At 42.0% G+C, this 27,016-nt stretch overlaps 2 protein-coding genes across 3 annotated transcripts; one reads left to right on the forward strand and one right to left on the reverse strand.

The window, feature by feature from the left end:
* The first annotated feature begins 96 nt into the window (after window positions 1–96).
* On the forward strand, window positions 97–5,346 carry psmc2 (proteasome 26S subunit, ATPase 2). Its single transcript, XM_083935599.1, has 12 exons — window positions 97–252; window positions 538–575; window positions 694–775; window positions 936–1,035; window positions 1,823–1,954; window positions 2,059–2,131; window positions 2,333–2,428; window positions 2,661–2,825; window positions 2,937–3,024; window positions 3,387–3,589; window positions 3,780–3,876; window positions 5,099–5,346. Exons 1-12 carry the CDS (start codon window positions 183–185, stop codon window positions 5,254–5,256), a joined length of 1,302 nt encoding a protein of 433 aa, XP_083791725.1. The 5' UTR covers window positions 97–182; the 3' UTR covers window positions 5,257–5,346.
* Window positions 5,344–25,962, reverse strand: slc26a5 (solute carrier family 26 member 5). Of its 2 annotated transcripts, XM_083935596.1 has the most exons (18): window positions 25,827–25,962; window positions 23,337–23,640; window positions 22,205–22,344; window positions 21,592–21,702; window positions 16,166–16,347; window positions 15,696–15,860; window positions 15,284–15,519; window positions 14,497–14,644; window positions 11,491–11,604; window positions 11,311–11,388; window positions 10,964–11,059; window positions 9,054–9,160; window positions 8,799–8,868; window positions 8,599–8,691; window positions 7,725–7,823; window positions 6,578–6,778; window positions 6,320–6,374; window positions 5,345–6,151 (listed from the first exon to the last, which is right to left on the reverse strand). In XM_083935596.1, the coding sequence occupies exons 2-18, from the start codon at window positions 23,492–23,494 to the stop codon at window positions 6,003–6,005; spliced, it is 2,202 nt and encodes a 733-aa protein (XP_083791722.1). In that variant the 5' UTR covers window positions 23,495–23,640; window positions 25,827–25,962; the 3' UTR covers window positions 5,345–6,002. The 2 variants fall into 2 exon arrangements, with proteins under 2 accessions (XP_083791723.1, XP_083791722.1); XM_083935597.1 differs by lacking the exon at window positions 25,827–25,962 and having other exon boundaries at window positions 5,344–6,151; window positions 21,596–21,702; window positions 23,337–23,470.
* Window positions 25,963–27,016: the final 1,054 nt, after the last annotated feature.

Genomic DNA, 27,016 nt, shown 5'->3' on the forward strand with positions numbered 1-27,016 from the left:
AATAACGTTTTTTAATTTTTATTTTGTATGCGTGAAGTGGTGCATCCTCAATAACATTCCGACCTGCAATTCCGGTGCCAGGCGGACATCAGCGGAAGTCCAAAGCTGCTGTGTAATTGTCCGATTTAGCTGCTGAAGCGGCTCCGTTTCTCTGTGACAAACAGTTTATTCACACATTTAAAATGCCGGACTACCTTGGAGACGACCAAAGGAAGACTAAAGAAGAGGAGAAGGACGACGCACCTATCAGAGGTATGTCTAAAAATTAAAAGTTATTCTCATAAACAATGCTCGGAAACAGCGTCGACATTAGCTCCGTGGCTAACGCTAGCTTTGCTTCTTAAATAAACTGCCTTTTTTTTTCTACTGGCCATAATAACTGTTGTGGTTCATTATATGTTTAGCAATTTAAAATGCTAGAAGTGAACGCTGTAATTATAAACTGTGTAACCATGGTGTAAGTTTCTAAACGGTGCTAACTCAGCGGCCCAGTGACGGTGATTGTGCAAACTCATTGATGTTGTTTCATCTCCACAGCTCTGGATGAAGGGGACATTGCTCTGCTGAAAACATATGTAAGTACTGCCCATGCGGAGCGCGCACCAGTTGAGATCTACATGTTAAAGAAGTGAAATTGGTCACGTTTGCGCTAGTATTAATTTTAAGTTGTTCTGGTGTGCTGTTCATTGTCAGGGTCAAAGCACCTACTCCAGACAGATCAAACAAGTGGAAGATGACATCCAGCAGCTGCTCAAAAAGATCAACGAGCTGACAGGTGGGGCATAATAAAACCTTATATATGCTTAAATGACACTAAGGCTGTGGGTTCGGTCGAGAGTGGAAAATGTGTTGCTATTACTCAACTGCACTCTCAAGGCTTCAGATGTTGTGACTGTATGGATTTGAAGTTTCTGTTGTGTTTTTTGCTTTGACAGGCATTAAGGAGTCTGACACAGGCCTGGCTCCACCAGCACTCTGGGATCTGGCTGCAGACAAACAGACTCTGCAGAGTGAACAGCCGCTGCAGGTTGCAAGGTAAATCGAATTGACTGAAAAGTCCGTCACAGGGGTTTTGAGTCAGTATTAGTATTGTGGCTTAAAACCAATCAAATCAACTTTATTTGTATAGCACTTCATACTTGGTGTAGCACAGTGCCTCACAGAAAAAACAAAACATGAACAACAAAGAAACGCCATGAAAACCCAAACCCCCCACCCCCACAAATAAACACACTCACGCACATACATAGCCATCCATATGCAGGGTTCGTACAGGTGCTTGAATTTTTATGGTGTGTTTTCAAGGTTTGGAAAGTGCTTGAATTTTTATATGAAGTGCCTGAAAATGCTTGAAATTATATCTGCATTTCTTTACCAACAAATAGCTATAGAAATGTAATTTCTTATCCTTCTGGTATAACAAAACAATTCAAGATGTTTATAACATAATACAATCTCCTTTAACTTTAGATTTAAAAAAAAAATGCAATGATAGCTTTTCAATATCTATGTATTTGTTGAATTATGTAACTAATGTGCTGGAAAAGCTTGAAAATGGACCTTGAAAGTGCTTGAATTTGACCGTGGAAAAAGTGTACAAACCCTGCACATACACACACCCACACACATATATACAGTAGCTGTTGCTGAGGAGACATGACTGGGCACCAAGATCTGAGGTGAGGAACAACAAAAACAAGACAATATGGCAAATTTCTTTGTGGATATGGCAATGACAACGAGTTTTATCATGTTCCCGTCTAGTACAAAAATACATCTGTGCTTTCATGTTTCTCATTTTGTCTGTGTATTATTCACACAGATGCACAAAGATCATCAACGCAGACTCAGAGGACCCCAAATACATTATCAACGTCAAACAGTTTGCCAAGTTTGTGGTGGACCTGAGCGACCAGGTGGCCCCAACTGATATCGAGGAGGGCATGAGAGTCGGGTGAGGCAGCAGTGTTATTTAAACGTCTAAAATATTATTTAGAAGGCCCATTTATGCCTAGTGAAAACAATCTGTTAAATTAAGCGTTCCTTCTATTGTTCCAGTGTTGACCGAAACAAGTATCAGATCCACATTCCTCTGCCTCCTAAGATTGACCCAACTGTCACCATGATGCAGGTATGAATCCACTAGTGGCCCAGTTTATGAGAGCAACACTGTTGTAGAGAAATCTGGGAAAGGGTTTAATGTTAAAGCTTTGCAATTTACTTTTTAAATGTGACAACAGACTTTGTCCTTTACTAAAATCCCATGAATAATGAAAGTGTGTGTCTGCAATTCCCAGGATAAGCTGCATTTAACAACTTTTTCTCGGTGTAGGTGGAGGAGAAGCCTGATGTGACCTACAGTGATGTTGGTGGATGTAAGGAGCAGATTGAGAAGCTGAGAGAAGTGGTCGAGACCCCCCTGCTCCATGTGAGTGCTCACAAATGAATACAATCCTTCAGCCAAATCACTACCCAACCACCCAGACTCAGATGAAGTGTCCCTTCATCAGTTTTGGAGTCATTTTAGTAATAAACAAACCTGCCGTTTCCAGTTTAACACGACTGAATAAAACTTCTGTTCTCCGCCATGTGAAAGAGACTTGCACATGCTTGCATCCTGAGCATTCTGTTTTGTTTTGTTTTTCTCCCCTGCTCACCAGCCTGAAAGATTTGTCAATCTTGGTATCGAGCCTCCGAAAGGTGTGCTGCTGTTCGGGCCGCCCGGCACAGGAAAGACCCTGTGCGCCCGCGCTGTGGCTAACAGGACAGACGCCTGCTTCATCAGAGTCATCGGCTCTGAGCTGGTGCAGAAGTATGTGGGAGAGGTGAGTGTGAAAGGAGTTAGAGAAACGCACCAAGGCAAAGAATAACAGCTGTTCGACCAGGAATCCTGATAAATGTAAACATTAATTTTGGATCCCATTCTGTGTTTGTAGGGAGCCAGGATGGTGCGTGAACTGTTTGAGATGGCCAGGACTAAGAAGGCTTGTCTGATCTTCTTTGATGAAATTGATGCCATTGGAGGTAAGGCTCGTGCCACTGTCCATCCTTTTATACGTTAGAATATTTGCAATATGTTTTCTCATGTCTGTTATGATGCTTACAAAATAACTGCTCACATCAGGGCAACATCGAGAGATATTTGTAGACATTATTGGAGATTCTAATCTCTAATAGTGCCATATCTGTAAATTAGAAATCCATCTAGTATAACTCATAAAAATGTGTATGAGAAAACATTCCTTCTCTCTTTTGGCCGATCATGAAATACTTAATGTTATTTTCTAAACTTCTAAAAGAAAGTGAATATTCCCCCTAACGCTTGAGCAGGATTCAATCTTCCACATTGACATGGGAACGTGCCCTTTTGTGTCTGAACCTGCCAGGGGCTCGTTTTGATGACGGTGCCGGTGGAGACAATGAGGTCCAGAGGACTATGCTGGAGCTCATCAACCAGCTGGATGGCTTCGACCCTCGGGGCAACATCAAAGTGCTGATGGCTACCAACCGACCGGACACCCTGGACCCGGCCCTGATGAGGCCCGGACGTCTGGACAGGAAGATCGAGTTCAGCCTGCCCGACTTGGAGGTGAGTCAGGTCTTCCCAAGACGTGCAGATACGTTCTCATAAATCAGCAATAAAACTAACATGCTTGGTTATGACATTTGATGATATCTGCTCTTCTCTATTGGCATTTATGTATTCTTCCTTTTTGCGTAGCTGTTTTTTCTTTTGTGAGCCCTCTAGCCTCACCCCCCGTGTTTGTTTTGCGTTTCAGGGCCGCACACACATCTTCAAAATCCATGCACGCTCTATGAGTGTAGAGAGAGACATTCGCTTTGAGCTGCTGGCTCGCCTCTGTCCCAACAGCACCGGTAAGACTGACACAGCCGCATCTCAGTTCTGTCATTTGTCTTCTAAACAACCACATTTTCACTGAATCGTCTGTCCCCCACAACTACCTGCAGCTCTCTGACATTAGTTTCCCCTTGGTTGCTGTTTTGGAAGCATCGTTTCAGGGTCACCAACAATGCCACTTGTTAATCTCCTGTTCCTTATATTGCTGGTGTGGGATATTGACCACTAGTTACTGTAGATGAGTTGCAAATTAGTTATTAACAGGTGTAGTACTGGTGTGTGGCCACAGGGGTGCACTCAAACATTTTATCACTGTCCAATGGAAACCATGCGTCTCCAAATGTAGTGATATTGTTTTTTTCCAGATAAACCAGAGGGTTAAAGGTTACTTTGAGCGTGCGAGACGAACATTCTTCTTGAGCCATTCAAACCATTTAAATGAACATGTCAGAAAGCTAAATCTTTTTTATTAAGTCATGAAAAGTTGATGTTTGTCGTTGTTTCCACCCGGCTGAGACAATGATGAGTTGGGAAATCTTGGAGTTGCTTTACCTCATCCAACAGATTACATGTCATATAGATATATAGACTAGCCAGGAGGCATCACAAGACTCATTCACAAATGCGTAATGGTCTGGATCCTATTTTCTATTACCAAGAGGCATTCTCAACGGTCAGACCCGAATGCCTCTGGATGCAATACCTGCAACCAGCGTACCACTATATAGCTGTGTAAAATGTTTTTTTTCTTCTCAACCTTTATGCATGCTTCTGTTTTGAGGCAAAAATAAAATTAGCTGTCTGGTCACACGCTTTCTCCAGTAACCGTTAAACAGTACGTTCAAATGTGTTTCTGAAAATATTTCATGAGCCTAGTAAGTTGTGCTGGATGCTCGTGTCATTCATCGCCTCAATCCCGCCCCACATGAGAAATGGTTGATTGGTCCGTCTCAAGCTGCTGGAAATCTGTCTGACTGGGACAGGGAGCAAATGAAACATAAGTTCAGCAGAATTGTCTGGTTCCCAGGCTATATAAAGACAAGGACATCTCTAGAAATGTCTTGTAAACGTGGCACAATGGTCCAAATGCAGTTGAACCTGTATGGTTGTCTAGGTCTGAAGACTGAAGACCCAAAACCTAGGATGTATTTTTACACGAATGACTGAAGTTTTACACATCATTTCCTGTCCGTCCTGAAATTTCTTCCGTAAGCAGAATTTGATGTGTGTTCCTCCCAGGTGCGGAGATCCGCAGTGTGTGCACAGAGGCCGGCATGTTCGCCATCAGAGCTCGCAGGAAGATCGCCACGGAGAAAGACTTCCTGGAAGCAGTTAACAAGGTCATCAAGTCCTACGCCAAGTTCAGCGCCACCCCCAGATACATGACCTACAACTAAGAGTGTGTGTGTGTTTGTGTGAGAGAACGGAGTCAAAAAACATTGTCATTTTGTTGTCATTCTTCACTTAAAAATAAAGTTTATTCCTGATTCGAGTCTCAGTGATTTATTTTTTTTATATATATTGTAGAATAACCATAGTAACTTTAAAGGCATCCTGTGACATGATAACAGCACAACTACAGCTTTAAAAACACTTGTTATGCTGAAATGTACAATACTACGTTAGTGTCGCACTCAGAAACACTATTGCAACAACTGCAAGTTGCCTGAAGGTAGTGCTTTTGCTGCTTTAAATACACAGTGACAGATAACAGCTAAAATAACAAACAAATACCCATAAATCCATCAGGACACAACTTCTCAGTAACATTTGATACCAGCAGGATAACAAGGCTCACTTTCACGCCCCATCACAAACTGGAACTCATTTCTAACAAGATCATTGACAGCAGCAGCTTATTTTAAAACACAACTACAAAAAGACAAAGTGCAACTCTAAACAAAGAGGAGTAAGGCTGTAGGAATGTCAGCTGGAAACTCAATCCTGAATTTCTGATAAAAGCCTTGTAAAACTGCCTCGCACTCACTGCTGTGGGCGCCTCTGAGTTGTCTGAGAAAAGCATCAACCTGCTACAAACACTCCTCTATTCAATATGAATGACTGTTCAGTTCATCCTGACTGTGATGCTGGAGAAAGTCCGAGTCGGGGCCGTACTGCTGCGTTCTGTCCTCGGTTACGGGCGTCAGGCTGTTCCATTGGCTGCAGCGGCTGATGAGCGGGGATGTGAGCGCTGACAGCGCAGTACAGCGTCATGGACGCTTGGAAACACCATCTCTGGAGTCATGATCCCAGAGAAGAACTGTAAGGTGTCCAGCTCAGACAGTAGGCTTCCTTTTAGATCAAAGCAGAGACACAGTCAGACAAAATGCAAACCGTGAGGGAACTGCGTGTAAATATGGCCGGAGACTGTTGATATATTTTCTCATGTAATCGCTGTATTACCCTTGACTTCACTTCTGCGTTAAACGCATAAAAAAAAGAGTCTCTGTGATTACTTACTGCTGCAGCCGCCTATGACCACTTGAACGTCCACAGCTGCGTATTCCTTGATAATCTGCAGAGACAAATACTGACTTACTCAGAGGGTTCTTTCTGCACTCCTGCACTGACACTGCAGCAGCAGCAGCACAGGAATGAAGGCACTTGCCTCCCCTCGATGTGCTGTACAAGTCGCCCTGACACCCAACTCTTAGAAACCCTTTTTTTGCAGTGAACCTGATATTAAAAATACCCTCACTGAAAAGAAAAAGGAAGGACCTGTTTGATGGCTTTGGCTCCCACAGAGTCGATGAAGCTGGCAGGCGTCCAGTCCAGAATGATGGAGTGGACCGCGCTGAGAGGTTCTAAGAAGCCTCGCTCTTCTGAGAGTGAATCGCTGGTCTCCAACTGGCCGTTCCTCCGCTCCTCCGCTGCATTGTTATAGGACAAAACCTCATGGGTCACTCCCGCCTTCCTATGCTGGAACCAATCAGAGAAATCAGAGTTTTTTTATGACAGGAATTGAACCACGACACAAGTACTGGTTTTCGTTTTGGTGTATTTTTTGGTTCTGCCACTGTGTGGAGCCACAGTCATAAATGTACAAACTCCACACATAGAGGCTTGCAACTGGTAAAAGTTGCATACCGTCTATCTAGCTAACAAGACAAAAATGTATTGTATTTATTTCACTGTTACTAAATGTCACTCATCACTCATCTTCAACCGCTTATCCGGGGTCGGGTCGCGGGGGCAGCAGCTCTATCAGGGGACCCCAAACTTCCCTTTCCCGGGCCACATTAACCCGCTCTAACTGGGGGATCCTGAGGCGTTCCCAGGCCAGTGTGGAGATCTAATCTCTCCACCTGGTCCTGGGTCTTCCCCGAGGCCTCCTCCCAGCTGGACGTGCCTGGAACACCTCCCTAGGGAGGCGCCCAGGGTTCATCCTTACCAGATGATCCTGAACCACCTCAACTGGCTCCTTTCAACGCAAAGGAGCAGCGGCTCTACTCCGAGTTCCTCACGGATGGCTGAACTTCTCACCCTATCTCTAAGGGAGACTCCAGCCACCCTCCTGAGAAAACACATTTCGGGCCCCTTGTACCCGTGACCTCTAACTGTTACTAAATGTGAAGTATGATATTCACTGGGTTGACAGAATAGATGACAGTCTTCTGCCATGTCTTCACATAATTTGGCCTTTTAGAGCCAACAAGACCTGAGAAGCACCGTCTGTTAAAGCCTCCCGAGGAGTCACTCCCTGCTCGTGTACAGCAGCCTGGGAAAACGAGTTTTTTCAGTCCATGCAGGATTTCACAAGGCCCTACATGCGGAACACTTACATGCAGCATGTTGACTCAACAGAGCTGACTGTGTACATATGCATCAAGCAACCAGGGAGAAAAGAAATGAAAGGAGAACTCACTGTGACACATGCCTTCAGCGGAGAGCCGTGGTTGCTGGTTGCCTTCTGCTTTTTTTGGGCTTTCCGTGCAGCTTGAAGGTGCTCAGGATTTACTCCTGTCTGTAAAAAAAACATCATCAAAAGTAGAAAACACATCATTGAAACAAACGGAAAAAACGCCATTACACTTGCTGTTAAATTGAGAACCGGACCATTACAATGCTGCAATGAACCAGATGAACCTAAATGGAAAACAAAAAGGAAATTTGGGGTATTTTATGTCACATTTTCACTACTACACTAATGTATAACAGCAAAGTATCTTAATTGCCTAGAATGGCAATCATATTTTCAGTTTTGAGCCCTGTAAATAGTGAAAATAAACTCTTTCCAATTTTTCTGGGGATCCCATGGAACTCCCTCGAGGATCCCAGGGGGTCTAGGTTTAGAACCACTGCCCTAAGACATCATGGCCAAGCTAACTGTCAATAAACTGCACTTTTGCAGGTTTGAGCTTCAGCACTTGTTGCCCTGACAACAGTTCCAGATTAGACTCAAATGCCAAATTGTCAACATTCTAACTTGCAAGAACGAAGAACAGGGCCCTGTCGTCAGAGGATATCTACAGCCTGTTGTCTTCCTCTCTTCACCTCTCTTCCTGTTGATGTCACATTACGACTGTTTGCTCACATCTTCAAATCTGCCACCATTTGTTTTCACCTGACTACATATAACTTGGTAACAGTAGTGATGAACAACATAGTGCCATAAAACAGTCTGGTTAAAACCACTTCAATTCCGTGGATATAAGTGTTTCTTATATAGATGCAAATACGTTTATTTTACACACACACACACACGCACACGCACACACACACGCACACACACAGATTACCTTCTCTTTGAGAGTGTTCACATAAAGCTCACTGTTGGCAAAGTAGATTGAAGAGTTGGAGTGGAAAATCTTAATCCCTTCATATTCAGCCGCCTGGTAACAAAACACAAATCAGAGTTCACACCAACAGATTCTGAAAGAATGTGACATTTTTAGCCAGGGTTCAGACTTTGGTGTGTTTCTTCTACCGACACACTCACCTCTTCGTATTCATCCACATCACAGTACAGCCCTGTGCCAGGAACATGGCCCAGGATAGCACTTTTAGGGCTGAAGACAAGGAGAAAAATCAGAAACACAAATTCTTCTTGTTAGCCGCTTGGAGCAGCGCTCAAACCAGTTCATACATGTTTTTACATGCTATGACATGAGGCATTAAGTTTATTAAGAGAATGTAGGGAATTATGGTATAGTAACGGAAATAAACAAGACAAGCAGCTGTCTACTATCAGTACCTCTGCGTTCTGTAGATGACTGTTAGTATGGCGAACGCGAGGGCCACCAAGAGGCCGTAATCCAGTCCCAACAGCACAGACGCTACAAAGGCCACCAGCCAGATGGCCTGAGAGAGAAAGGGGAAGAAACAGACATATATAAACATGAAGCGCTACAAATGCCAGCTGCAATTTCCCAGCCTTGGATCAATAAAGTATTTCTATTCTATTCTTTTTATCATCGTTCTCTTCTCTCTCTTTCCTAGAATCCACGCCGTCCAGGTTTTAGCTTTGTTTAATTGTTTCGCAGCCTGCAACACTTCATATGCCTCCCTCACACACTTTGAGTCAGTTTGTCACTTGTGATTTTAAAATCACACAATAAGCACCTTAAAAAGTCCAGTTTTATATCCCTCTTACTTTCTTAAACATTATCAAAATGCTAAAAAATGGGAAGGAAAGTTCTATAATCCCAACACAGTCAACGCTTCATGGTCCTGGACCGTGACACTAAACTGAGCACTGATTCGATCAGATTGCCCTTTATGGTCTTCTGAAATGTGTCTTTTGTCACAGGACAACTCTGTTTCACATACACAAAAACAAGTATTCAAATACAACACAATGACGGCAGATCAAAGTTTAAGGTGTTATCTGGGAAACGGAAGAAGAGAGCAGGTTACACTGTTGTCTTGTACAGCAGAGGTCAACTTTTACTTCTTCACCCAGCACAAAATACACAAAATATCCCATTACTAGCGAGTAAGAAAGCAATCCCAAGGAAATAGTTGGTAGACGATTCTCCTACAGGACTGGATCAAAGCTGTTCAGGATATTTTTATAACGGAGAAGCTAACATTGGCTCACAGGCTTGAACAAGAGAAGTTTGAGAGTGACTGGACAACCTGGAGAAACTTAAGAGCAACTTTAAGCCAAGATACTGGGTAACATGATAAATCCCCCTAGTGTTTGACTCCACTCATCTGGTTCAGTTCTCTTTCTTTGGTTCAGCAAATTGAGAGTTACTGAATACATGTAAACAGCAAACTATTTTACTTAATCTATAGTTATTGTAATTTGTGTTGTTGATTTTGCGATCACAGTTTGTCGCCTCACTAGAAGATATTATTTGCAAGAAGAGTTATGAATGAAGAAAGGTACATATGGACCAGAGAAATGCATTCCTTTTACAGCCGTTATTGTCTGTCTTATTTACTGCTGTCCATTTACTCTATTTTTGTAATTATCACTACCACTTCTGATTTTTTGGATTCTTAAGTTCCCTACCAGTCCGGAACCAGTGTGGAAGAAGTGTGATGGGGCAGAGTGTGGGTGCTTATGCAACGATGTGAATTTTTCTTTCTCGATTAATGACATGTATACATACATAAGAGCAACGTGTATAACTTGTTTTTCTTTAAATAAAAAGTTTTTTAAAAACAAACACAAAATACACAAACAACTCTATGTGCAGCTGGACCTCAGCTCGCACAGACCATAAGGGAATTAGATGTGCCTAAAGGTAAAGGTTAACACTTGACTGCCTCCTTATCTAGCTCTGAACGAGATGGGTTTACAGTTCTCTCTTGGAACGGCATCCGGTGCAGCTGTGGCAGCAATGCACCTAAAGAGGCACAGAAATGTGTTTGAAAGCAGCTTGTAAAATCCACGGGAACAGGCCGAAATGCCTTCAAATTAACGGGCACAGTCACAAACATCATGAAACACATTCAAGTCAGTCATTTGTTGTGTTCGCACGTTCTCACCCAGCCCATGTTGCTAATGGTAACACGTGATTTTGAGAGTAGAGCTCCCTACCAATAACCACTGTAGACTAAAAAGCACAGAATGAGCCGCTTATCAGCTCATTTTGCATGCTCACATTTTCTGAGGACCTTTTTTTGTTATGTTGAGTTTTAAAAAGGACTGACCAGTTCAATCTTGCTGGTCCTCCACAGAGCAGGAATGTCTCTGAACTGTTTGAACATCCCCAACAGGTTCACCATGATGATGGCAGCCAGCGCAGTCTGGAAAAACCGAAACAGACGATAACACAACACGGGAACAAAACAACACAGGAAGACTTTAGAAAATGCTTTGGATCTCATTCCATGAAACGTGAAGCATGAGCTCGTTTTTGTGACTTAAATTCTGTATCAGTTGAACCGTCAGACATTGTTTGCTTAACAGACGCGGGAGGATATAAAAGCGTCTGCAGCTCCACTTCTGATGCGGACATGAAGCGCCTCTGCATCGTCGGCTCCACAGCTTCACCCACCTGAGGGAGCGGCTGGAAGACGAAACCAATGGCCACCACTACCAAAAGCACCATGAGAGACGCCAGCAGCCCTGCGATCTGAACACACAAAGACACAGAAATAACTATGTCAGCATCTTCTCATTTCCAATTCAGTCAAGTGAGATTGTGTAATCCCTCGTGTGGTGGCACATGTGTTACCTGTGTTTTTCCACCAGTGCTCTCCTGCACCAGGCTCCTTGACATGGAGCAAGTGATGGCGAAGGTTTGGAAGAAAGAGCTGATGAAGTTGCACAGGCCGAGGGCAATCAGCTCCTGGAAGCACAGCAACAACATGTCACAGTTGTATTTGTCTTATTTGCTCGCTGCATACATTCCTCATGGAAAATAAAGTCATTCGAATTTTTTACGGTCAGTCATGCTTAAGTTCTAGTGGTTTCTCATGTCCAGGCTTTCCTGTCTGACAAGCACATTTCTATACACCTAATCAGATATCATAACATACGGCGTTTTCACAGAAAAAAGGTCTTCTCGTGGTTGAAATGTTTAGTTTTACACAACCCAGCCCTGCTTGTGAATCTGACTTGTGTTTACATGTTCCAGTAGCCTTATCATTGGGTAGTGTGAACCAAAACAAACCAAACAAACCACTGTGGCTCAGACCGACAACTCACTACTTTACATGCACTGTAGTAACCTGTTACTGTAAATGTGTACCTGCATGCCTACATCAGCTCAAGCATCAGATTTACCCTGTTTTTATTTTGGTGTGTGGAAGCAGACTGACGGCTCAGTGAGGGACAGAGCTCAGCTTTTCCTCACAGCACAAATGTGTCTCAATTATTTGTTTCTTATTACAAATCGTGAATAAAAACTGAATGCAATGATGTGGATGTGCCAACTTCTAATATTTTATTCAGAATAGAACATAAATCACTGAACAAAAGTTTAAACTGAGAAAATGTATAATTTTAAGGGAAAAATATGTTGATTCAAAATTTCATTGTGTCAACAAATCCCAAAAAAGTTGGGACAAGGCCATTTTCACCACTGTGTGGCATCTCCCCTTCTTCTTACAACACTCAACAGACGTCTGGGGACTGAGGAGACCAGTTTCTCAAGTTTAGAAATAGGAATGCTCTCCCATTCTTGTCTAATACAGGCCTCTAACTGATCAATCGTCTTGGGCCTCCTTTGTCGCACCTCCCTCTTTATGATGCGCCAAATGTTCTCTATAGGTGAAAGATCTGGACTGCAGACTGGCCATTTCAGTACCCGGATCCTTCTCCTACGCAGCCATGATGTTGTGATTGATGCAGAATGTGGTCTGGCATTATCTTGTTGAAAAATGCAGGGTCTTCCCTGAAAGAGATTACGTCTGGATGGGAGCATATGTTGTTCTAGAACCTGAATATATTTTTCTGCATTGATGGTGCCTTTCCAGACATGCAAGCTGCCCATGCCACACGCACTCATGCAACCCCATACCATCAGAGATGCAGGCTTCTGAACTGAGCGTTGATAACAACTTGGGTTGTCCTTGTCCTCTTTGGTCCGGATGACATGGCGTCCCACATTTCCAAAAAGAACTTCAAATCGTGACTCGTCTGACCACAGAACAGTCTTCCATTTTGCCACACTCCATTTTAAATGATCCCTGGCCCATTTAAAACGCCTGAGCTTGTGGATCTTGCTTAGAAATGGCTTCTTCTTTGCACTGTAGAGTTTCAGCTGGCAACGGCGGATGGCACGGTGGATTGTGTTCACTGACGATGGTTTCTGGAAGTATTCCTGAGCCCATTCTGTGATTTCCTTTACAGTAGCATTCCTGTTTGTGGTGCAGTGTCGTTTAAGGGCCCGGAGATCACGGGCATCCAGTATTGGTTTACGGCCTTGACCCTTACGCACAGAGATTGTTCCAGATTCTCTGAATCTTCGGATGATATTATGCACAGTTGATGATGATAACTGCAAAGTCTTTGCAATTTTTCGCTGGGTAACACCTTTCTGATATTGCTCCACTATCTTTCTGCGCAACATTGTGGGAATTGGTGATCCTCTACCCATCTTGGCTTCTGAGAGACACTGCCACTCTGAGAAGCTCTTTTTATACCCAATCATGTTGCCAATTGACCTAATTGGTGTTAATTGGTCTTCCAGCTCTTCGTTATGCTCAAATTGACTTTTTCCAGCCTCTTATTGCTACTTGTCCCAACTTTTTTGGGATTTGTTGACACCGTGAAATTTTGAATCAACATATTTTTCCTTTAAAATGATACATTTACTCGGATTAAACTTTTGATCTGTCATCTACGTTCTATTCTGAATAAAATATTGACATTTGCCATCTCCACATCATTGCATTCAGTTTTTATTCACAATTTGTGTAGTGTCCCAACTTTTTTGGAATCCGGTTTGTATATAAACGCGTCTTATTGTCAGTTTAAATCAGACTTTGATTGGAATCATCAAAAGATTGATCTCACCTTTCATCCCACTCTTTACTGTCAGCAATATTTTCCCTGCCTCAGGTCTTTGTTCTGCATATGCATCTATATAGGCAATAGAACATCTCTGTCTTGTGTTTTGGTTTGTTTGAATTTCGTCTGCCTCTCATTGTGCTGTATATTGAAACTTGCCTTTTCTTTTTTCTTTTTTTTAAAGATTATTTTTTGGGCCGTTTTTCATGCCTTATATTGCATCAGACAGGAAAGGGGGTGAGAGAGAGGGGGAGACATGCAGCAATGGGCCGCAGGTCGGAGTTGAACCCGCGGCCGCTGCCTTGACGACCTTCAGCCTCTTTACATGGGGCGACTGCTCTAACCACTGTTCCACCGGCCGCGCCTTCTTTTTTTCTTTTGCAATTATATTTAGTTTTTTTGTGTGTGAGGTACTTTGTAACAGAGTGTTTTAAGATAAGCTACATAAATAAATACTGTACTTGCATACATATAAAAAGCAGATTACAAACCCATCCACCTTTATATTTGAGAAGAAATCGGCATTCTCCAGGACAAATTCAACTAGAGAAGTAAGGCTTCTTTAATCCCCTACCTCAATTACAGAAAATAAACCGGGTTTCTCTCAACTCATCTTATGATAGGAGGCCGACAACAACCCACTATGCTGCAAGCTCACGGATTTAATTTGAGTTCATTGTGCCAGGGTGTGTAGCTTGTCAGCAATTCCTCAGATGTGCAGACTCACCTGGTTGCCATCCACGCTGTATCCATGCTTCAGGGCAAAGATCTTTGCAAGAGAAATGCCCATTGAGAATCCAACAATTGCTACAGCAAAGGAGTCTGTGACCAGACTGGGTAACAGAGAGAACTCCGGGGCGGCAGGAGGGAGAAGCCTGAGAACACATAAAATAACACTTGTAGTACATCCATACCAGTGCGTGTCCTACTGGGTTGTTATGATGGTTCCTTTTACAGCGTGATGTAGGGAACAAGAGACTAAAACTACAAAAATGACACAAGTTCTTTGGCAGGTCCAGATCTCCCAGTTGTAAAATTCCATAACTGAAATACACTAAGGTCTGGTCCACATTAACGCAGGTTTTTTTGACACGGAACTTTTATGGCCCATAGTTCAAAGAAGATTGCTGTGCACAACACCGATAAAAAATATCTCCATCTACATGAAGTCGCAAAATCCGCCTCCGTCAGCTGGTCAGGTCAAGAGTGCTCCACAAGTCTCCATGGATACAACTTACTGTTTACCGTCCCACAATCTGACATCAAAAAGCGTCAACAAGAAATTGCGGTTTTCCTCTGTTTTCCTGTCCAAACATGACTCCTGAAGCCGGACTTTTAGAAAAATTTCACCCAGGACTCCGGTTACAAAAACCCCCCGGTTTCAGGAGCCAACAACTGCGTTAGATGTGAATGAAAGGCCTAACCGTGCAGAGAAACACACAGATTCAAAAATACCCACTTTCGTGTAGAGTAGGCCTAAATTCCCCTGGCAAAATAGGAATAAAACAACCTACCCGGTTGGTATCTTCCCAACCACGTCCACTTTGTAATCGTCGGACAGGGACAGGCCGTACGAGACGCTGGTTGACACGATGACCACGATAATCTCTCCAGGAATGGGAATGGGCAATTTCTTCTTGAAGCGCTCGTTGAGGTCTTTGATCACGTAGAGGAAGACGAGGCACGCAAGGCCCAGGATGAGAGTGGACACATTGGTGCTGGTAATGTCACTGAGTACTGCCTTGACGCTCTGGGGAAAGAGGGGGAACATAAAATATGCATTTTAATAATAGATTTTTTGCAATGACACAACAAAGCCAGACAAAGAAAGAAGGGGGAAAAAAGCAAATTAACTCAACTCCCAAATCAAGAAAGCCCCTCTTGCACTCTTTCAACATACACACCATTCAGAAGCTCAAAACTCACATAAATAGCAGCGAGGGGTCCACTGAAGCGCTGCGTTTTCACCCCCAGCAGGTACTTTAGCTGAGAGACAACGACGTGCACCGCTGCTGCTGTAGTGAAGCCTCGCACCAGGGGCTCTGTGAGGTAGATCGCCACAAAGCCAAACCTGAGAAGACCTAGAACAAACTGAAAGAAAGGAAAACATAAATGAGGAAAGCGAGGAGAAAGAAGGAGGTAAGGAGATAAGCAGTAAAATAAATAGTCTTGTTTCTAATAGAAATATTAAATTAAGGTGTTTGACCAACAGTGATTCAGACATCCTGCTGCTTTAAACATTGATTTTTGAGCGTGAGAATATTTCATCAAGCTGTATTACTTTACTGTGAAGTTTGAACCGAATAACAGACACTGTGTGTGGGGGTTGAAGGCAGATTGAGTGAATCACCAGCATTCAGTTGCTGGCTGAGTGTGGCGGTTGTTTCAAGGCTGACCTGGATGATTCCCACCAGGGTTGTGAGCACGACAGCCACCTGCACCCTCCTGGCATCACGAGCCTCAATGTCCAGGACGGCAGACGTGTTGGATCCATTGGCAGGAAGGACGTAAAACATGGAGTCTGGGGCCTCCCTTACTGCAACCCCCCCGATCATCAGACTTATCACTGCAAAGGTGCCTGCAGATCACATACAAACAGAACAGTCACCTGTCAAAATTAATTGTGGCTGAATCATGGAAGTACTTCATCTTTCCAGGCTTGGTTCTGTACGGTATTATGATGTCCACTGTAGATCTGGGTATTGATACCTTTAATAGGTACTCATCTAAACGCCACACCAAGTAGTATCTAAGCTTTTCCAGTCCAACAATGCCTGAATTTGATCCTTTATCATACCCATATGTAGAAGAAGATGACTTGACATGATTTGTATGATTGTTCTCACAGCCAACCGCTGCAGCTACAACCTGTACAGTCTGTCGTGTGGTGAAGTCAAGCACAGTAATATTCAAATGGACAGGGTTGGCAGTTCAGCATGCTGAGAAGCCTCCACTCACACGATGGTTATCGGAAGAATTAGAAAAACTTGAATTACAGGTTGTCTCCTCCAACTCCTCAAACCAGTCAAGCTGCAGTTTTCATCCAAACTGTCCAGACTTACATAATATGTGTAGAGAAGACTTTGAAAGAATTGAATAAGTGGTGTTAAGTATGTTTTTTTGATGCTTCACAACCCCGCAGGATATACGATATATATATTATACAATCAGCACTTTCAGTTTAGTGTCACTAATTCACCATTAGAGCAAATGTCTCCCCTGCTGTTCCTGAGTAATGATGTTGAATAATGGACATAGACATAATGAAGTTGACCTTTTGGATATATAATATGTTATCACTCAATTATTTTTACCCTATTAGACATTTTTGTGTGAAATGTTGTCATAACAAGCGTAGGAATTCTTGAGTTATGGACAAAAACAACAACCTTGACCTTTGACCTCCAAATTCTAACCAGTTCACCCTTGAGTTCCTATACACCATGGGTGTCAAAGTGATCCAGTAAAGGGCCCTGTGGCTGCAGGTTTTCATTCCAACCAAGCAAGAACACACCTGACTCGACTTACTCAATCACCTGAATCGTCTTCACACAGTTGATTTGTTGGACCAGGTGTGTTTTTGATTGGTTGGAATGAAAACCTGCAGCCACACAGCCCTTTACTGGATCAGTTTGACACCCATGCTATGACATTTGAGCCAATTATGAAGAAATTATCTCCAGGAATTCCTGAGATATCACGATGACAAGAATGGGATAAACAGCCAACCCAAAAACATAAAGACATATTAAATGAAGTATTGTACTGGTATCAGTATCATTTTAAGGGAACTTACTAACTGCTATTGGTTCTTGTATCATTGAAAAATACCCCACCCATGTCCACTTTAACTGTGGGATCATGCAGTATCTCTTACTGGAAAGGCCATCTTGCCCAGCACTTGAACGGCAGCCCAGTTATTCCCTCTCACTCTGCCAGAAGTTAAAAGGATCATCGTTTCACAGCAGCTTGCTACCAGGCCAAATTTTGGGTGAGACCATTTTACAGGCTTCCTGTTGTTCACTTCATCTCTTTTGTTTGAATGTTGAGGTTCTGTTTATCAAACCTATTTGTCACGTGGACTTAAAGGTTACAGCTGACATTTGAGATGACTTTGAACCCTTTCAAGAAAGAAAGTAGTCTAATGGGTGAGATGAGGGGAGTGGGGCTACTGAAATTGGCTTCAGCGAGCACATCGAACATTGCCTAATCATGGTAAACCTGTGAATCTCTGGATAGTTAATTGAGAAGACCCCCCGTGGATGGGACAGAGACGGTTGGCAGTTTGATCTCATCATGCTGTTCTTGGCACAGACTGTGGAAAGCAACCTTGCTGTGTGAAAAGGCCACTGACGGCATTAAAAGACCACCACCACTTTAAACCAGGATAAATATTAACAACCATAACAACATGGACATGAGATTAGAACACTACAAAATAAGTTCCCTCAAAATATTGTGCCAAAGTTTGACAGTTTAATTATAAAGCCCTACTGACGTTGGCAACAGTTTCCAACCCCGGCCCTTTATATACTGCTACATGAGAGGGTAAGAAGCAGAAGGGGACAAAAGTGCATGCACAGCAATAACACAAGACCTTTAATCAAACAGTCTCAGGGCCTCATTCACCAACCGTTCTAAAGAAAGAAGTGTCTTCTTAAAAACAACTAACCCAGTTTTCATGAAGATTGTGACCTTCACCAATGTTGTATTGTTTGGGGTTTGTTCTCAGGTAATCTACAACACTCAAGGGCAGCCTTACACACATTTGAATGTGGACATGTTTGTGCAAAACTGATGGCTATTGCATTTTCTTCAATCATACAACTGCATAATAGTAAATGATTTAAATTGCAATAATATTTTTTAACATTTCTTTTCCTTATGTAAATATGATTTTAAATTACATGAACACTACCCAAAAAGCTTAGTTTTTTAAGATTATTTTGGGCTTTCCTTTTAGGTAGTACAACTGAAGAGTGACAGGGAAATCCGGGAGTGACAGGATCCTAGATTGTGGGCACTTATGCCTATACGATATATAAGTCAATCGAGCCTAGTATTGGAACATTATGCCAAATGTCTAATCCTTCCAGTCAGTCACACAGTCTCCTATCAGTGTTGACCTTCACCGCAGGAAAATGTGCAGAGCCACACCAAACCAAACACAACAGTCCCTGTGCGTGCGTGCGTGCGTGCGTGCGTGCGTGCGTGCGTGCGTGCGTGCGTGCGTGCGTGCGTGCGTGCGTGCGTGCGTGCGTGCGTGCGTGCGTGCGTGCGTGCGTGCGTGCGTGCGTGCGTGCTTGTGTGTGTGTTCTTGTACTGCAGTTGAACAGTAGCTCAGATATTCCCTCTCACTCTGCCAGAAGTTAAAGGATCTCATTTCCACAGCAGTTTGCCATCAGGTTCAATTCTGAGCAAGCCAATTTCACAGTGAAGTCGACAGCTTGCTTTTGTTTACAAATCTTTAATTGAAAAATTAGTTGAAATTGGTTTAGTTTTTAGCCCCCATTTGTCAAATGGCTTTAAGCTAACATTTGAGATGACTCGGAGCCCTGTCAAGGAAAGGAAGTAGCCGGATGGGTGAGATGTCAGAGATGGGGTCAGTGAAATTTCACAATCCTGTTGGTCACATCAGCTGAGGACACAATTAGCACATCCCACCGAAAACATTTCCTCCATATGCCATCTCAAACATGTACACACTGTCCCACAGTGACAGTTTTTGCTGATGATAGTGTTTTTGCTGCTGACTGTGGAAAGCAATCTGGCTTTGTGAAAAGGCCAATGGCTGACTACCTCTAAAGAGCCCATCTACTATTCATTTAGAACACAATGTTGTGTAATCCCAAGATCTATGCTTACATTTATTTGTATGGTACTTTTATACCCTACAAACAAGAAGCGGAGAAGACATTACAGTCCTCTTTATATCAAATATATAAAGTAAAGTCAAAAGTTCAGATTAAACTAAATGACTAAAGAGGAGGGAGTTAGCTAACGTTAGTAAAGTAAAGTCAAAAGTTCCGATTAAACTAAATGACTAAAGAGGAGGGAGTCAGCTAACGTTAGTAAAGTCAAAAGTTCAGATTAAACTAAATGACTAAAGAGGAGGGAGTTAGCTAACGTTAGTAAAGTAAAGTCTAAAGTTCAGATTAAACTAAATGACTAAAGAGGAGGGAGTTAGCTAACGTTAGTGAAGTCAAAAATTCAGATTAAACAAGAGGAGGGAGTTAGCTAACGTTAGTGAAGTCAAAAGTTCAGATTAAACTAAATGACTAAAGAGGAGGGAGTTAGCTAACGTTAGTAAAGTAAATTTAAAAGTTCAGATTAAATTACTAAAGAGGAGGGAGTTAGCTAACGTTAGTGAAGTCAAAAATTCAGATTAAACTAAATGACTAAAGACGAGGGAGTTAGCTAACGTTAGTTAAGTAAAGTCAAAAGTTCAGATTAAATTAAATGACTAAAGAGGAGGGAGTTAGCTAACGTTAATAAAGTAAAGTCAAAAGTTCAGATTAAACTAAATGACTAAAGAGAAGGGAGTTAGCTAATGTTAGTAAAGTAAAGTCAAAAATTCAGATTAAACTAAATGACTAAAGAGGAGGGAGTTAGCTAACGTTCGTAAAGTAAAGTCAAAAATTCAGATTAAACTAAATGACTAAAGACGAGGGAGTTAGCTAACGTTAGTTAAGTAAAGTCAAAAGTTCAGATTAAATTAAATGACTAAAGAGGAGGGAGTTAGCTAACGTTAATAAAGTAAAGTCAAAAGTTCAGATTAAACTAAATGACTAAAGAGAAGGGAGTTAGCTAATGTTAGTAAAGTAAAGTCAAAAATTCAGATTAAACTAAATGACTAAAGAGGAGGGAGTTAGCTAACGTTCGTAAAGTAAAGTCAAAAATTCAGATTAAACTAAATGACTAAAGAGGAGGGAGTTAGCTAACGTTAGTAAAGTAAAGTCAAAAGTTCAGATTAAACTAAATGACTAAAGAGGAGGGAGTTAGCTAACGTTAGTAAAGTAAAGTCAAAAGTTCAGATTAAACTAAATGACTAAAGAGGAGGGAGTCAGCTAACGTTAGTAAAGTCAAAAGTTCAGATTAAACTAAATGACTAAAGAGGAGGGAGTTAGCTAACGTTAGTAAAGTCAAAAATTCAGATTAAACTAAATGACTAAAGAGGAGGGAGTTAGCTAACGTTAGTGAAGTCAAAAATTCAGATTAAACTAAATGACTAAAGAGGAGGGAGTTAGCTAACGTTAGTGAAGTCAAAAGTTCAGATTAAACTAAATGACTAAAGAGGAGGGAGTTAGCTAACGTTAGTAAAGTAAATTTAAAAGTTCAGATTAAATTACTAAAGAGGAGGGAGTTAGCTAAGGTTAGTAAAGTAAAGTCAAAGTTCAGATTAAATGACTAAAGTGGAGGGAGTTAGCTAACGTTAGTAAAGTCAAAATTTCAGATTGAACTAAATGACTAAAGACGAGGGAGTTAGCTAACGTTAGTAAAGTAAAGTCAAAAGTTCAGATTAAATTAAATGACTAAAGAGGAGGGAGTTAGCTAACGTTAGTAAAGTAAAGTCAAAAGTTCAGATTAAACTAAATGACTAAAGAGAAGGGAGTTAGCTAATGTTAGTAAAGTAAAGTCAAAAATTCAGATTAAAAAATTTGGCTGGTGGAAATTCTGATTGGCTGGTGATCAAAAAATTTAGAACCCTGGTAATCATGTGGAACAATACACACACAGATAAGGTGACAAGCGGCGCCAGCTGGAAGGACATTTATCACCTAAAAGCAAAGCCTCTACAAGAGTATTTACGTTTATTTCTCACCTACGGATATGTGTCTGGATGTGCCAAAGAAGGTGTAGAGCAGCACAGGGTAGAATGAGGAGTACAGACCATAAACTGGAGGCACAGCAGCAAGCATAGCGTAGGCTAGACCTGTGGAGCAGAGGAGAGGGAGAGATGTTAATAAACTCAACAGTCCCAGAAGCCAAGTCAATGCATCACAAGCTCAGAGCTACAGGGATACCAAAACAAAGACAGTGTGAAGCTGAAAGCAGCCCCTCAGGAACTGGCAGCTGGCCCTTCACACATTTAACCACTAATAGTATGTGGTGCCAGATGACTAGCCTGGACAAACAAGTGGCTACAGTACAAAGTCTTGGAATACATGCATATCTGTAACTGTGATGTTGTTTAGGCTTTCAAACATACAGATGACTGATAAACGAAGCGTCTTAGTAAGTTGTTTGTTTTTTCAAAACAACCCTCGAGAACAGCTTCCCTGCTCTCTGTCATAGATTCCTCAAGTCTGTAGGACTCTACTGGAGAGATTAACGCCGTTCTTTCAAACAGTATTCCCTCATGTGATGTTTTTAATGAAGTGCATGTCTGAAAAGGATTTAAGACAGTGGTGCTGCTGGGACTGCGGGGCACTGACCTTGGGGGAGCTGCACAACTCCTGTGCTGAGACCCGAGACCACATCCGAAAACAGGTACTGCTTGACTGGATAGGATGGCAGCCATCTTAGAATAGGCAGGAAGCTCAAAGCAGCTGCCTTTGCCTTCTGTGATGAACACCTATGAACAAAGACAAGAGGAATAACTTCTCAGTTTATAATTTGAAAAAATGAGAATACAGACTGGTCCTTCCCCATTATAGGAAAAGGCATATTTCACCACAGTAAGAAATCCATGTTGTTTTTCAGGCTCAAGTTTCTGGCCTATAGCCTGAAAAGGCCAGACTTGGATAGATAAAGTATGATATAACAATCTTTTCCTGACTAATCATCACATCCTGCAAAAAACAGACATCACCATGAGTGATAGGGCTGTCCTAGATTAAAGACATTCTTAGGGCACACTCACACTGTCCATCCGTACCGTGCCCAAAACTAACTAACCAATAACTAGACTTTACCCAGGTTTTACGGGTAAAGTCTGGTTATTTGACCAGTGTGAGTGCAACCGTACCGCGCCTAGCTGCAGCACGCTTGCCGTCCATAGACCGTTTGGGAGAGGTGGGCTTTTGTAAAGCACATGTACGAGCACGAGTGTGCGCACGTGTACGAGCACGAGCACGAGGCCTACGGTGGCTCTGACATCATTTTATGTGTAAATAAATCTTTCCATAAACCATAATTCAGTGCCAAAAATGATTTCATTACATTCAATGTAAGTATTCCTTAATTGCAGTCCAGAGAAGCTAGACATTCAAGATCTGACACTTGGATTATACTACATGAACGTGTTGAGAAATTTCACACTAAATTGCTGCAACCATACTATGTGCCTTATAACATGTTTTCATTATCAATGAATGTGCATTTTATTTGTATGAATTGCTTAATCCCTTAGTTCAGAAAATGTCCTTCACCAATTAGTCTCCCAATTTGCAAAATTACTTGTTTTGTCTGATTTAGAGTCCAAAAGATATCTGATTACAAGACACATTAATCAAAGAAAAGACAATATTCTTACTTTAGAAGCTTGCATTGTATAGATTTTTATAATTATATATATAGCACCTCAGCATGACAAATCCAGAGGTACATTTCTGGGTATTAACTTACCGAAACTTGCGTGCCAGCCTCTGTCGGAGGTTGGTGGAGTTTTCTTTGCGGTTGAGAAGCTGCGACCGGATGAGGGCTTCGTCATACACCGGGCGCTCTATCCTGTACATCAGCTGTGGGTCTGCATCCTCCCGAACGGCAGCTTCTTCTTGCTCCATAACAGAGACAGGATCGTACTGAGTCAGAGTGTGTGTCCGCTGTTGTTTATCTCTCTCACTTTATCGCCTCCATCATTGTTCCAGCTGGTACTTCTTCATTCCTGTAACCGCTCCAACTTTAATCTGAGCGTCTGCACTTCCTCTTTCTGTTCAGAGGGCAAGAGGAGACAAAACAGTTATTATTTCAACTCTAACTCATTTGCCTACTTTTAAATACGAGAGGGATAACAGATACCTTACGGTCATCCTTCTACAACGTAGTACAGTACATAGGGGAACAAAATTGTGTTTGCGGAATATCTCAAAGGAAAATGAAGGGATCAGCTGATACAGAACAAGATTCAAGGTACAAACTGACAAAAATGTAAAAAAATGTAAACACAAGTAGTATAAATATGAATGCAGGCTGTGTAAATAAATGTAAATAAATGTAAAGTGACAAGAAACATAAGTAAAAGCAGTTCCTGCAGATTATTTACGGCTGCAAGTAGCAGGTAGTGCAGGTAGTAAATGAGAAGTAAAGTGGCAGTGATGATAATGAAAACGAGACTTGGATTTGCAAGGCTACCACCTTTGAGTTAACGTTTAAACAGGTTTTTAGTATTGGACTTTTGAACAATTTTTGTTGGTGGGGAACATTTCTCTCAGAAGTTACCTTTGAACATCAGGCAGGCTCCTTCACTCCCTCATTTGAAATGTCTCCGTAAATCGACCTCTTTTCTTTGGCTCTTTTGACACAGCAGGAGAGTTTGACTGTTTTTTGCTTTTATTGCACAGTGCGAGTGTCTTTTTTTATCAGTTTTATCTTGTTTCTTACATGTCCCGTTTTTTACTTTCTCTGTACTTTTGTCAACTGTATGTTGTTCGTAAAGCACTTTATAAATAAAGCTGGATTGATTAGAAGGGTACAAGCACATGCCTTCATGTTGACATCTGTGGAGTGCAGATTTGTTTTGTACAGTAAATGTAAAACAAAACAGTTTGTCAGTTGGACTCCACTGCAACATGTTGCCTTTAAAGACAAAAATTGGACACTGACAAAGGAGGTGGTATATAACTTAAATACCAAAAAATCACTAAAATTGTAAGTCACTGAGTTGCTATAGGAATACACACTATGGCTTCACAGTGAATGTACAGCTCCTGTAATTGGAAAAAAGGCTTTATTCAATACGAACCTATACACATTAAGGGCCTACACGTTTCTTTATCCCTGAATTAATTAATTCAGCTGCATTAGCAACAAGATAAGAGTGATGCTACCCTTTATTTTTAACCAACACGTTTAACCCAAGTGTGGGGTGTAATATTTAACGTAACAAATATCATATTTACATGTTAAAAATGTAATTGCAGTTAATAAAATGCTATAAATGACGCCAGAACAGACACTTTATAACGTTACCTGCTACAATATTCTGTAAGTGACACAGACGCACTTAACCAAGCATGCTCCGGTGTGGTTTTAGTTCATCTCATCTCATCTTCATCCGCTTATCCGGGGTCGGGTCGCGGGGGCAGCAGCTTTAGCAGAGGACCCCAAACTTCCCTTTCCCGGGCCACATTAACCAGCTCTAACTGGGGGATCCCGAGGTGTTCCCAGGCCAGTGTGGAGATCTAATCTCTGCACCTGGTCCTGGGTCTTCCCCGAGGCCTCCTCCCAGCTGGACCCTAGGGAGGCACCCAGGGTTCATCCTTACTAGAGGATCCTGAACCACCTCAACTGGCTCCTTTCAACGCAAAGGAGCAGCGGCTCTACTCCGAGTTCCTCACGGATGGCAGAACTTCTCCCCCTCTCTCTAAGGGAGACTCCAGCCCCCCTCCTGAGGAAACACATTTCGGCCGCTTGTACCCACGACCTCGTTCTTTCGGTCATGACCCAGCTTTCATGACCATAGGTGAGGGTAGGAACGAAGATTGACCGGTAGATCGAGAGCTCTGCCTTCCGGCTCAGCTCTCTTTTCGTCAAAACGGTGCGGTGTTTTTAGTTTTCTGTCATTATTATGTGATGAAGCAGCTTCATTGATTGGACGTTCACTGTCTCCACTTAATAAAGTCTCTGACGCACAGACAGCCGAGAGCCGCGAGCTGATTCCTTTCCTTCCCTTGGCGTTAGCTAGCTAACACGATAATGGTAAAGGACAAACTTGTGACTTGATAAACATGGAAAGAGATGCAAAAAAGTAAAAGACATGAACAGCAATGTTTGGCTCACATGTATTAACCGGTACAGTCTATGGTCCAGCTACTATCCTCGCTGAGGCGCTCTCCACACTTCAACATGTAAGCTAACATAGAGATGTTAGTAAAGAAAGAGGACCGTGAACGTTACCTCCGCCCTCCAGCTCCTGGAGGGATGCTGCCGGCTGAAGGGTTATATCAGGTTGAAGCTAAAGCGGCGTCTTGTATTGAACATTAACCAGGACGCCGTCCTCTGAGAACACACGGCAGACGGACGGGACCTGCGGTCAGTGACACCACAGATGGTCTATGCCGAACAGAGTAATTACTCTGTAGTGAATTCCTTTTCACCTTCCGGTCTGAAAAGATGAGCGTTGAGCTTCACGCATGCGCTCTCCTCTTTGTAGTCCTTAAGCGCCAATGCTTTGTCCCCACGCGCTTAAGTTAAAATGTAGCATATATTTATTTATTTATTTATCAAGGCGTATTGTATCATTATTAATTTGGCAGATGTTTATGTTAATGTAGTAATATATTTATAGGTGTGTGTTTAAATTTGGGTTAAAAAAGTGCTGTTGTGCTTGTTAGGCTGCATATGTCTACATAAAGTTTTTTTTTTTTTTTTTAACTATTTGCAAAATGTCCTTGAGATATTTGTTTTTCTTTTTTTGTTTATTTGGGCTGTCTGGTCAAATATATAAGGTTTCGGTGCTGTCGAAGTTGAAAATACAATTGCGGTGGCCTGAGTGTAATAACTTCAAGTCATGAGGATGAGGTTGGTCCAAAGTTTCAGTTCATCTGAGACTTTTAATTTTCATGCGTGACTGTGTTCTGTTGTATGTGCCATTGTTGTCTAATTTGCACAGTGCTGTGAGAAAAAAATCCCCTCCCCCAATGAAGTCTAAATACTGCACAATACAGAGTGTCAAAGTGTGACTAAGTATCAAATGCATATTTAATTCTTTTTTACTTGTTCACTTATTCTTGTTCACTTATTATGACATTTCTCAACGTGATTTGGGAAACGTTTTTAATGTATAACGTAACATCAGATGTAATGGTTAAGGTTAAAGGTTATGTAGAATCATTAAATGCTGTATCTAAAAAAAATAAACAAAATAATACACCCATGGGGCACTTTGACGGGTACATAATGATAGTGTTGTTTTACTTGTAAAAAAAAAAAAAAATGTATTCTGAATTAATGTTTAACATCTATTTTGACGGGTTTGACAATGACTTCTGTCCCAATCCGATTAAAATGTTGCAGCCAATAGCATTGGGCGTTGCGGGTTGCCAGGGTTTCTGTTGTTGGGTGCAGCTACTGTAGGCTGGCACTGG

Source organism: Echiichthys vipera (genome assembly GCF_963691815.1).
Source record: "Echiichthys vipera genome assembly, chromosome: 20".
NCBI classification, from domain to species: domain Eukaryota; kingdom Metazoa; phylum Chordata; class Actinopteri; order Perciformes; family Trachinidae; genus Echiichthys; species Echiichthys vipera.

Bases quoted from the DNA above. Each gene is read 5' to 3' on its own strand.
- psmc2 (XM_083935599.1), top strand. From the start codon at position 183: ATGCCGGACTACCTTGGAGACGACCAAAGGAAGACTAAAGAAGAGGAG. The intron at 253-537 runs GTATGTCTAAAA...TCATCTCCACAG, and splicing joins GGACGACGCACCTATCAGAG to CTCTGGATGAAGGGGACATT. The intron at 3,590-3,779 runs GTGAGTCAGGTC...TTTGCGTTTCAG, and splicing joins TCAGCCTGCCCGACTTGGAG to GGCCGCACACACATCTTCAA.
- slc26a5 (XM_083935596.1), bottom strand. From the start codon at position 23,494: ATGGAGCAAGAAGAAGCTGCCGTTCGGGAGGATGCAGACCCACAGCTG. The intron at 11,060-11,310 runs GTGGGTGAAGCT...CGGTTTTTCCAG, and splicing joins TCTTCCAGCCGCTCCCTCAG to ACTGCGCTGGCTGCCATCAT. The intron at 8,869-9,053 runs GTACTGATAGTA...CCTTGTCTTCAG, and splicing joins GTCATCTACAGAACGCAGAG to CCCTAAAAGTGCTATCCTGG.